The following is a 12,500-nucleotide window of genomic DNA, read 5'->3' as shown; positions in this document are numbered from 1 at the left end:
TTATGAATTGACGTTTAATCAGATTGCACACACGCGTGCACGCTTTGGCACACACGTAAGAGAGGGGAATAAAGAGAGAGAGAGAGAGGGTATTAATCATTATTATTCCACTGATCATAAAGGACAGGATGACAATGATGACGATGCTGCTATGGAGATCCATTTCGGTTTGGGGACTACGTGACAAGGCTGTACTCTACGCTTCCTCTCATGATAATATCCCGGCGTCAACCAGGCCCGAGAGACACAGACACTTGCAGTGTTGGTCAGGAAATTAGAGCAACACACCCGAAGACGCATCCGTGAAGTGGGTGATACTCGATTGTGCGGTCAGTCCCAGTCGACTTCCCATTTAAGTCCACAGCACACTCAAACACTCTGGGATTCGAACCCGCGTCCTCTCAGCCGTCACTTCGCGACGCCAATCACTTTGCCACATTGGCTGGTTCGAGAGGGGAGAGACGGAGGGACAGAGAGAGAGGGCGGGAGGGTAAGGGGGGGAGGGCTGGGAAGACACAGATAGACGGACACATAGGGAAAGGAGGCAAGCCATGAAACTTAGCGTGCCAATTGCCAAAAGTGGTAGAATGGAGGTTTCTGCTGTGTCCTTGCCATCCTGTTACTGTATGACCACCTTGCAGACAGGGACAGACAGAGAGAGAGAGAGAGAGAGAAAGAAGGGGGGGTGAGGGGTGGCGGGGGGCTTAGTTGGGGGCTATGGGGTGGGGGCGTGGGGAAGGAGGTGGTGGGCAGCACAGTGAGACAGACTGCTGCTGTGTCTGGCATCAATCCCCCAGACTCCAATTTTCTATCCTTTTCTTTCTGGATCCGTCTGGGTTTTTTTTACTTCTGCAGTCAGTCTGTGTCTGTCTGTCTATCTCCCTCTGTCTGTCTCTCTCTGTCTGTCTGTCTGTCTGTCTGTCTCTCTCTGTCTCTCTGTCTGTCTGTCTCTCTCTCTCTGTCTGTCTCTCTCTCTGTCTGTCTGTCTCTGTCTGTCTCTCTCTCTGTCTGTCTGTCTCTGTCTGTCTCTCTCTCTCTGTCTGTCTCTCTCTGTGTCTGTCTGTCTCTCTCTGTCTGTCTCTCTCTCTGTCTGTCTATCTCCCTCTGTCTGTCTCTCTCTCTGTCTGTCTGTCTCTGTCTGTCTCTCTCTCTCTGTCTGTCTCTCTCTGTGTCTGTCTGTCTCTCTCTGTCTGTCTCTCTCTCTGTCTGTCTATCTCCCTCTGTCTGTCTCTCTCTCGCTCTTTCTCTTTCTCTGTCTCTCTTTCTCTCTCTCTGTCTCTCTCACTCTGTCTCTGTCTGTCTGTCTCTCTCTCTGTCTGTCTGTCTATCTGTCTGTCTCTGTCTGTCTGTCTGTCTCTCTCTCTGTCTGTCTGTCTCTCTGTGTCTCTCTGTCTGTCTGTCTGTCTCTCCCTCTCTCTGTGTCTCTGTCTGTCTGTCTGTCTGTCTCTCCGTGTCTTTTGCTTCCCTGTTCCTTTTGCTTATCTTTGTTTTTTTTTCTGTGTGTGTGTGTGTGTGTGTGTGTGTGTGTGTGTGTGTGTATGACACGTATGGGTACGAAAGCACGCAGAGAGAAAGATAGATACATAAAACTACGAGAAAAAAAAAAAACCCTGGAATTTCGCTCCATCCTCAGATAAACCCCCTTCCTCCTCCCGCACCACCGTCCCCCCCCCCCCCCGCCCCCCCCAAACCCCTCCCCCCACCTCTCTCCCTAGCTGAAGTCCTCTTCAGAATAAGCAGTATCGGGAATTTCTTTCAAATGTCTCAAAATCTCGGATACACCCGCTCCCAGAGGTCTGTCGATTAGCCGTGTCTATCATATCAGCGTGCCAGTTTGGGTTCGAGCAACATCCGCAGCAGCTGTTTCATGAGATCACATTCCCAGGACACGCCAAGCACACCACACCACTGCGTCCACAGGAACCTCGCCCCAATGTTTTCATCGCTTTCTCCGCGGATAAAGATAACATGTTAAACTGGGCTTGCGGGTGGGGTGGTTTGCGTGCTGTCGTTGCTTGAAGGCCATTCAGATCGCGTTGAAAACAGATTTTTTTTTTTTCAATGTGTTCAAAAAATCTATTTACGTTGTGGCCATTTGCAGTCTTGAAAACGTTCATATTATAGGAACGAGTGCAAAAATATTAAAGCTAAATGCCAGTCATTGTCAGCAAAGGTTACCTTCATAGGCTACTTACGTCATTGACACATTTCTTCCAGCCGTTCGAGAAATTTCGTCGACTCGTCTCTTCCTTTTGCCTGAGGTTTGAGAGGGGTTTGAATGCACTTCAAATGATATGATCAACTGTGAAGGTTTGAAAAAGTATTTTTCGCACTCCTTTGCAGGGCCCCAAAGTCTGGTGAATACACTTTCATGGTTTTACTGAGCATCTTTCATCACACGTGATTAAGACTGGTTATGTTCCTGCTGAAATATAGCTTTTAGTCATGTAGCTTTTGCTTCCATGTTTGTTAGACCTTCAAGTCGGATCGAATTGTGTCCTGCCTGTACATTTACTATGTGTGCAGACCGTCGGAGATTTTTTTTCCACTTTGAGGTTTAGTTGTGTTGTACGTGGACGTGTTGTGGGTAACGTCCTATTTTAGCATCAGTCCTAAATTCAGGAACCTATTTCAACGGAAATTTGTATGCGTTTTTGAAATACAGACATGTGAGAAATGTTATGTTCTGTATAATCGACATTTCCAGTTAAGAATTAGGCATACTATACGCAAGATGACTCCTGTCATGAACACGAACCGACACTTATCGACTCCAGTCGCCTTGTTTTTGTTAAATTTGGCATTGTTTGTGGGGATAGAAACGGAAAGAGCGGCATTCTGATTGGCACAAACTAAATGGACATAACACTGCATATTCCTTGTGACCCCGGTACACTGGGTAATAAAGACATATTCTATTCTATATTCTATACGATTATTTAACTTTGAAACATGGCTGCACGTTAACGACACAATCCGTATCAAATTTAAGTACAATAACCCTAAAAAAATGAAAATTAAAAAAAAATCAAATTTCGATGACACCCCAACTCCCTCCGCACGCCCCACACTTTCTTGCAATGTGTGCGAGCGAGAAAAGTGTGCGATTGCGAGAAAGCATGGGGTTGTTGGAAAGAGTTGGCAGATAACTCAACTGAACCTTTTCGCCTGCATAAATGTGGAGCGCTTGTTGTTACAGCACACATACCCTATTGACGAAAATCATTGTTACAAGTAATGGTGTGGAAGTGTCGTAACATGACTGGATATTTTTACCTCCTGACGTTTTCCTCCCACTTCCTGTCAGAAAGCTGCCTTTTATGTTTTGTTTTGTTTTCCCCGTGAAGCTGCTGTAGTTTTGGGGGGTATTTTTCCCCCCCACGTAAAATTGGCTGCAGATGAAAGTAGCAGGGTTGTGTAACGACATGAAGGGACTGAAACACTCTGTCAGTAGTATCACTCCACCAGGAGTGTATATGATTGTGGGGGCAGGACAATGAGGTTAGGGTAGAGCGGTAACAAAGAGCAACAAAGAGGCTGGGCATTACTCTCTCTCTCTCTCTCTCTCTCTCTCTGTCAACACAGACATGGCTGGGTCATCCATACTGCCAGCACGCCGTGTCGGTTGGGTTTGCGTTCCCTCCTCCCTCCTTCCCTTTCACGTTCTCTGTCTGTCTGTCTTTCTGTCTGTCTGTCTCTGTCTCTTACTAACGTTCGCTGTCAGTCTCTCTGTCTCTGTCTCTCTCTGTCTTTGTCCGTCTGTCACTCTTTCTCTCTCACTCACTGTCTCTCTCTTCTCTTTTCTTCTCACTCTCTCTAGCTTACGTTCTCTGTATCTCTGTCCCTGACTGTCTCTGTCTGTCTGTCTCTCTTACGTTCGCTGTCAGTCTCTTTGTCTCTGTCTCTCTCTGTCTGTCTTTGTCTGTCTCACACACACACTCACTCTCTCTCTCTCACTCGCTCTCTCCCTCTTCTATTGTCTTCTTTCTCTATCTTATCTATCTTACATTCTCTGTCTCGGTGTCCCTGTCTCTCTCTCTCTCTTCTGTATATGTATCCCTCTTTTTCATCTGTGTACTTGTGTGTGTATACGTGCGTGCGCGCGTGTATGTGTGTGGGCGTGAGAGAGAGCGAGATTGCACGATAGACTCCGATTTTCAAGCATTAAGATTAAGGCGACATTCCCGTAAATAACCAGGAGCCTTGCAAGTTTGGAGGTGTTCTGGAAAACCCCATTTGATGCAGTTGCCCAGAATGCAAAAAAAACAAAAACAAAAAAAAAACAGTAAATGAAATAAAATTAAATTAAACAAAGCAATAAAGCTAAGAATAGATTAAATAAACAGGGTCACAACGACCGTCAAACCAACACCAACAGATTACCCATGCTGAAATTTTTTTTAAAAATCAGACACTGATATAAGAACACACTCCCTCACTGCAGAGTTTACCGTTGACGTAATATAAACTGCAGATAGTGAGGAAGATAAACGTCTGATCAATTATCTCTTGCTCAACATGGAATAATGAGTCACCGTGGCAGAGTCGGTTAGACGTTGGACCTCTGATCCAGTGTTCACCAGTGATCAGGGTTCGAGGCCCCGTTTCGACATGCTCCGCGCGGTGTTGTGACCTTTAGGGAAAGCACTTTATTCTCATTTTTCTCACTACACCGAGCTATTCTTCTTCCTCTTCTGCGTGCGTGGGTTGCAACTCCCACGTTCACTCGTATGTGCACGAGTGGGCTTTTACGTGTATGACCGTTTTTACCCCGCCATGTAGGTAGCCATACTCCGCTTTCGGGGGTATGCATGCTGGGTATATTCTTGTTTCCATAACTCACCGAACGCTGACACGGATTTCAGGATTTTTAACGTGCGTATTTGATCTTCTGCTTGCGTCTACACACGAAGGGGGTTCAGGCACAAAGCAGGTCTGCACATATGTTGACTTGGGAGATCGGAAAAAATCTGCATCCTTTACCCACCAGGCGCCGTCACCAAGATTCGAACTCGGGACCCTCAGATTGAAAGTCCAACGTTTTAACCACTCGTCTATTGCGCCCGCCCACCGAGGTATAAATGGGTACATGACTCCGGCTGGGGGAGGTTTGAACGGCGGAAGGAGAGGACTGGGCCTCGCCTTCCTATGCCGAGCCATGGACCCGGTGGGATATGAATTCACAGCTCCGATGGCTGTAAAATGTTATGGGACCGTCAGTCTTTTATAGCTGCATCACATCATTATCCACCGGCACCATGAAATTGTCATGCCATTGCAGCCTTCTTCCATTTCATGCAGCTCATTATTTTCTGCGCAGTCTCCCCCCCCCCCCCACCCCCCACGCCCCCGCCCCTCCTCTCCCCTTCCCAGTTAGTACGATAGCATGATTTCCACTGTCGGCTCCACTATAAAAGATGACTGGATTATAGCGCGCTAAACGGATCTGGAAATTGGTTTCAGGAGATCCTTCCCGCCCCCCCCCCCCGCCCTCTCTCTCTCTCTCTCTCTCTCTCTCTCTCTCTCTCTATATATATATATATATGTGTGTGTGTGTGTGTGTGTGTGTGTCCTTATCTTCCCCATATCCCTGCTTCTCTCCCTCTACCCTAGTCTCTGTCTCTCTCCGTCCTATCTCTCACTCTCCGTCCTTTATCTCTGTCTCTCTCCGTGTACCCCCCCCCCCTCTCTCTCTCTCTCTCTCTTTCCTTCTCCCCCCCCTTCCCCCTCCCACTTCTCTCTCCATTTTTTTCCTCTCGAACCTGCTCCCATATCATCCCACCCACCCACATATGCTTCATTAACTTGCAGTCAAAAATGATAATTTTTTATGCTTAGACGTAACATCGCTTGAACAAGATCTAATGCACTTGGAACAAGGACATTATTTAGCCTGCAATGAATCAGGTAGCTATCTGAAAATTAAGACTTAAAACACGTCTGCGAATCAGACAAAAGTCTGAAGAGCGTCCACAGACGTGGATCTTAAAAGTTGATTTGTAGCACTCATATACAACAGCATCTTGCAAGTGTATTTCTCGTTTTCTTTGCATGACGATGGTGAAGGTTGATGAATAAGGCGTGACTGTGTGTGGTGTGACTGCAGGCCTCATACCCTGGGGAAACGTCACCAAGGAAGTGATGGAGGCGGCACTGCCAGACTCCTTCACCGTCATCACCGTTCCCACGGAGGCGGCCAAGTCTCCCTACGCGCGTATGGAGCACAGTGAGTGGTGCACGTGAAACACGGAGGGGGTTGATAAGTGGGACTGGACAGGGAGAAGAATGAATCAGTTCGGTTTAAACAAATCCTTATCAAATTTTTTTTTTAAAGATAAAAAAAAGATAATAACAATATTTTATTGTCATATAGCGCTATAATTGAAGCACAAGCAAGCTGTAAGCGCTTTACAAATCCATTACCTAAAGTGGAACGAGAAAGCACGTAAAAAGCAGTGGAAACATGTGAAACAAAATCATTGAGATGATAAAAACAACAGTGCACAAAACCCACACAGTAACATATTCTCAATACTACAACTGTTACACTCCATCACACACACACACACACACACACACACACACACACACACACACACACACACACACACACACACACACACACACACATGATGCTAACAGATGATGAATATATACAAACAAGATTTGGGGAAATTTGTTTATGAATGCTGCTGCAATTTACTGCATTAACTGATTGATTAATTGTGTGTTTTTCATTCGTTCATTCATTTACCATTGCACTTGTGTCTTATAAACCTTACGGTTTTATGACAGTAAAATCTATTCTAGTCTATTCTATTCACACACACACAAGAACATGATTAAACGACTGAGATAGACAGACAGATATATAGATATATAGATACATACATACATACAATCATACATGCATACATACATACATAGACAGATAGATAGACAAATAGATAGATAGATTCATAGATAGATAGACAGACAGACAGACAGATACATAGATAAATAATTATGCACATGTACGCAGAAGAGCAACAAGAATGCTAACGCTTTATTGTTTAGTTTTGGAGACAGATATGAAAAAAGGGAGCCCAAGGATTATCTTTATGTGGTGTTATATGCCCTTTTATTGCCTCGTGGTTTTGTTTTTTTTTTTTTTTGATGTTGACAACATTTATATGTGCCATGGGATTATCTGTGTGGTGTTGTGAGTCTTTTCGTTGTCCACTTCTTTTTTACAGACAATTTGAAAGGTACCATAGGATTATCTTTGTGTGGTGTTACAGGTGTTTTTTAAATGTCTTTTTGTGTGACAAACCTAAAATGTACCACGGGACTATCTTTGTGTGGTGTTATAGGTGTTTTTTAATTGTCTTTTTGTGTGACAAACCTAAAATGTACCACGGGACTACCACGGGACTATCTTCGTGTGGTGTTATAGGTGTTTTTTAATTGTCTTTTTGTGTGACAAACCTAAAATGTACCACGGGACTATCTTTATGTGGTGTTATAGGTGTTTTTTAATTGTCTTTTTGTGTGACAAACCTAAAATGTACCACGGGACTATCTTTGTGTGGTGTTATAGGTGTTTTTTAATTGTCTTTTTGTGTGACAAACCTAAAATGTACCACGGGACTATCTTTGTGTGGTGTTATAGGTGTTTTTTAATTGTCTTTTTGTGTGACAAATCTAAAATGTACCACGGGACTATCTTTATGTGGTGTTATTATCACAGTCAGTCGTTTTCGAGTATGACCATCAGAACAGCAGAGGAGATATAACTGCTGTCCCGACTATTTGAGCTAGAATTTGATTATAGTGCAGAGTGTTTTGCCCAAGCTATATCCCCACTCTCTCGGCCAAGAGAGTTTCAGGACAGTCGGTGTTAGTGTGGTCCCCAAAGGCCAACCAGCCCCCAAGGCTGCAACGCTAAGAGCCAGAGCAATTGTGCCTCCTAGTTTGAGAGTCATAGTCCTTCACAAAGTGATTTCCCATTGCAGTGGAGAAACCGTTGATACAGCTCTCACTTTTGCTGTTGGCCCAACTGTAAACTTATGCCAATCTGTGATATATGCTCTTTGTTATAGGCCTCTTCATTGTCTCGTTCTCTTTCTGTCATATTATACGCCCTTTCATTATCTTTTTAAGACAAATTTATACCATGGAATTGTCTGTATAGTGTTATTCGTTGTCTAGTTTTCAGGAAAATTGTATTTAAATAAAGGGGAAAAAAAGAACATGCCTCAGGATTACCTATGTGGTGGTACAGGCCTTTTGACAAGCATTTTGACGTGATGTTATGTAGGTCTGTTGTTTTGTTTTTCTTATCGTATGCTCTAGACTTGGGAGGGAAGGGGGAACGGGGGAGAGGTGGGTGAGAGGACTGGAGAAAGTTGTCTTGGGATGATGTGTGTGGGTAGTAGAATTGTTGACAAGCATTCTGACTAGATTTCAAAATCGGCATGCTGATTCTTTTCTTTCTTTCTCTCTTTCCTGATATGTATGTATGTATGCATGTATGCATGTATGTATGTATGTATGAATGTATGTATGTATGTATGTATGAATGTATGTATGTATGTATGTATGTATGTATGTATGTCTTTCATCATTTCTTTCTCTGTCTGTCTGCCCACCTGTCCCTGTCTGTCCCTCTCTGTCCTCTCTCTTCCTTTGTCTGTCTGTCTCTCTTCTCTGTCTCTCTCTCTTTTTCTCTCTCCACTTTTCCATTACTTTCTTTATTTCTTTGTATCTAGAGATCACCCTGTCTCTGCCTCTCAGCCGCTCTCTCTCTCTCTCTCTCTCTCTCTCTTCCTCTCTCTTCTGTTTCTCTCTCACTTTCTTCCTATCTGCCTCCCTCTCTCCTTTCTGGCACTCCTCTTTCTCATTCCCAATCTTCCTCTCATCTTCCCCCCCCCTGCCCCCTCTTTTTATTTTTTATTATTTTTTTTGTTTTTACAGTACTGATTTAATGAATGCAGTCATGATTTCTCTGTCTCTGTTAGTTTACTCGTTCCTGGAGTAGGATACCTTCAAGCCTTGGATGGCCCTCTCTCTCGCTCTCGCTGTATTATGAATGGCTTCTCCATTGCAATGGGAAATCATTTATAGCTTAGTCTTTTGTGAAGGACTATGGCTCTCAAACTAGGAGGCAAAATTCCACTGGCTCTTAGTGCTGCAGCCTTGGGGGCTAGCTGGCCTTTGGGAACCACCCCAACGCCAACTGTCCTAAAACCCTCTTTGCCGAGAGAGTGGGGATGTACCTTGGGCAAGACACTCTCCAATTTAATCAAATTCCAGCCCAGATAGTCGGGACAGCAGTTGCGTCCTCTACTGTTCTGATGGTCATGGTCGGACACGACTGTAGTATGTATTATATATATATATATACATATATATATATATATATATATATATATATATATATATATATATATATATATATATATATATATTTAAAATAAATACGTTCATGGTGTTGTTCTGTCTTTTTCCCACGGTGTCGTTCCTTGAGTCGGAGAACCTTCTGGCTGTGGTCGGCCCTATCTCTCTCTGCCTCTTTCTCTCCCCTCTCACTTTCTCTGTCTCTGTCTGTCTGCCTCCCTCTCCCTTTCTTTCCCTGTCCCTCTCTCTCTCTCTCTGTCTTCCTTTCTCTCTCATTCTATCTCTCTTCCTCATCCTCTACATCTCTCGTGTTCTGTCTATCTGTCTTTGTCTCTATCTCTGCCCCCCATCTCTCGCTCTCTCTCTTCCCTTGTTCTCTTTCTCTTCCTCCCTCCGTCTTCCCCCCTGGTTTTCTTTTCTTTTCTTTTTTCTTTTTTTTTTTTTTGTTTTTGCTGAATTTATATTCCCCCCCAAGAAATACAGTTACACGATTTCTCGCTCTGTCTCCCACAGTATACTCGTTCCTGGAGTCACAGAACCTTCTGGCTCTGGTGGGGCCTTACGAGAGAGAGGTGGGACTGGCGGCGGAGTCACAGCGCCTCCCTTACCTGTCCGTCACGGATGTGACGTCAGAGACACGTGACTACACGCTGGAGTTGTCTCCCGACATGGCGGACATCGGCATGGCCGCTTACGATGTGGCCCACTTCTACTCCTGGAGCAAGATCAGCGTCTTCTACGATGATGACAGAGGTGGGGGAAGTGGTGTTTTTTTGTATTGTATTTATTGTATTGCGTTGTTTTGTGTTGTGTTGCGTTGCATCGTATTGTATTGCATTGCAGAATTGCACTGCACTGCACTGCACTGCATTATATTATATTGTATTGTACTGTATTGTATTACTTCGTGTCACAAGAAAGTTGGCTGTGTGAGATTTGATCTGTTCTTCCAGAGGAGAGGGTGTCGTCACAGTGTAGTCCACCCCCCCCCCCCCCCGCCCCCCCCCCCGCCCCCCCCTCCCCCCCCTTTTTTTTCTGTCACCACATCACCAAGTGTATTGGTTAAACGATTAAAGAGGACGTTTTTAAAATGTTGTTGCTGTTGTACAGAATTGTGCTAGGGACAACCCTTTTTTTTTTGCCGTGGGTTCTTTTACGTGCTCACAGAGCATGCTGCACACGGGACCTCTGGTTATCGTGAAACCCGAATGTCTAGCACCAAGAGATCCAAGGAAGGTCTTAATGGAGAAGAGAGTTAGAAAATAAAGCAAATGAATAAATGAATAAACAGATGAATTAACTTATCAATTTATGGAGAGAGAAAAAAACCTGGCCCGGGAATGTTTTGCTTTCTTTTGTTATTGTGCTTGTTTCTTGTCGTTATTATTTCTTGTGTTCTTTTCTTGGGCTGAAGGTGGCACTTCTTCTCTGTCTGTCTGTCTGTCTCTCTGTCTCTCTGTCTCCCCATCTCTTTCTGTCCAGTATGTCTGCCTGTGTGTTTGTTTATCTACCTCATTGTCTATACACTTGCCTCAGTTTGTGTAATTCAGTCTCTGTCTGTGCCTGTGTCTGTGTTTGGTTTTTGTTTCCATTTTTCTTTTCTTCTTTTTTTTTCTTTGTCCTCCTGCACACCTCTCTACTCCATTTCATACTGAGAGATTGGGGCAATGAACGCTCATGCACCACTAGCACCGATCGGATGAATATACATTTCTTGCATTGCATTGCACTGCGTTACGTTGCGTTGCGTTGTGTTGTTTATGCATGGTATTTTATTGCATTGATTCCTGTCTTATTGAATCGTATCTTAGCGTATCGTATTGTATTGAATTCAGTCGTATTGCATTGCATTGCTTTGCATTGTATTGTGTTGGAATGCACAGCATCGCATCGCAATGTATTGCATTGCACTTGCACTGCATCGCATCAACGTTGCATTGTATCGTGTCGTCCCCTTTCATCTCGTTTTGCTGCTTCATCCATTCAGTCCCTTCAGCGCATACAAAATTCTGCTGCCCGACTCGTCCTCAGAAAGAAACGATCTGAGCACATCACTCCTCTTTTGCAACATCTCCACTGGCTCCCTGTCTCACACAGAATAAAGTACAAGATCAACAGTCTATGTTATAAATGTATTCACAAATCTGCCCCTTCCTATCTCTGTGGCTGTCTTCACCTCTACACTCCATCTCGCTGTCTACGATCGGCTTCGGATCCACTCAATTTATGCATACCCAAACATTCGACTGTTGGCCGCCGTTCTTTCTGTGTCTCTGGACCTTGCAGTTGGAATGAACTTCCTCTTTTGCTTCGTCAAGTCTCCGCACTCAGCTCTTTTAAACTCACCCCTTCCCAAAATAGCCTCCTTTCCCTGCCTCTTCCTTGTCGTTAGTTTCTCCAGTTTTAGCGTTATGCTTGCGTGTGAATGACTTGTGCGAAAGCGCTTTGATTTGTCTCTGCACAAGATTCAGCGCTATATAAATACCATCATTATTATTATTCCATTGAAATGCATCGCACCACATCGCATCACATGGCCTCACACTTCATCGTTTTGTATTGTATGGTATCGTACCCAGGCGTGACTTTGCTGGAGAAGCTGATGACGAACCACACGATGACGGTGCGGGGGTGGAGGCTGCCCCGCCTGGCGCAGGACGGGCAGGTGAAGAAGTGTCTGGTGGAGATGAGAAAGGTTCTTGTGGAGTCGTCTGTCGTCCTCTGCAACAGGCACAACACTCGCACGATCCTCGAGCAGGTAACATTACTGTCCTCACCTAACTTCGCCTTGTGCCGTGGTGCATGGGGGGTGGTGGTGGTGGTGGTGATGGCTTTGTGGGGTTATTTCTTTTAGTTATTTTTGTTTGTTTTTTGGTCGGTTGCTGTTGGGGAGATGGTTGTTTCGTTTTGATGGTGGTGGTCGGTGGTGGTGGTGGTGGTTATGATGGCTCTGTGAGGTAGATTTAGTTATTTCTGCTTGTTTTGGGTCGGTTGTTGTTGTGTGTGTGTGGGGGGGGGGGGGGCGTGGGGGGGGGGGGTTGGTCGTTTTGATGGTGGTGGTGGTGGTGCTGGGAGGGTGTGAAGACGGTGGGTGGTGGATCATTGGGATGGTGGTGGTGGTG

At 44.8% G+C, this 12,500-nt stretch overlaps 1 protein-coding gene across 2 annotated transcripts in view; it reads left to right on the top strand.

The window, feature by feature from the left end:
* The window catches only part of LOC143283749 (glutamate receptor ionotropic, kainate 3-like), a 168,706-nt gene that overhangs the window by 97,296 nt on the left and 58,910 nt on the right, over positions 1-12,500 (top strand). For both annotated transcript variants that reach the window (XM_076590060.1, XM_076590059.1), the window contains exons 3-5: positions 6,107-6,226; positions 9,892-10,131; positions 11,958-12,136. In XM_076590060.1, the coding sequence (XP_076446175.1) occupies positions 6,107-6,226; positions 9,892-10,131; positions 11,958-12,136 (539 nt within the window). The remainder of the gene's footprint in view (positions 1-6,106; positions 6,227-9,891; positions 10,132-11,957; positions 12,137-12,500) is intronic.

The sequence above is a fragment of the Babylonia areolata genome, chromosome 7 (assembly GCF_041734735.1).
Source record: "Babylonia areolata isolate BAREFJ2019XMU chromosome 7, ASM4173473v1, whole genome shotgun sequence".
Classification (NCBI taxonomy): domain Eukaryota; kingdom Metazoa; phylum Mollusca; class Gastropoda; order Neogastropoda; family Buccinidae; genus Babylonia; species Babylonia areolata.
Note: the sequence above shows the minus strand (reverse complement) of the source record. Positions and strands in the feature narration are given on the sequence as shown.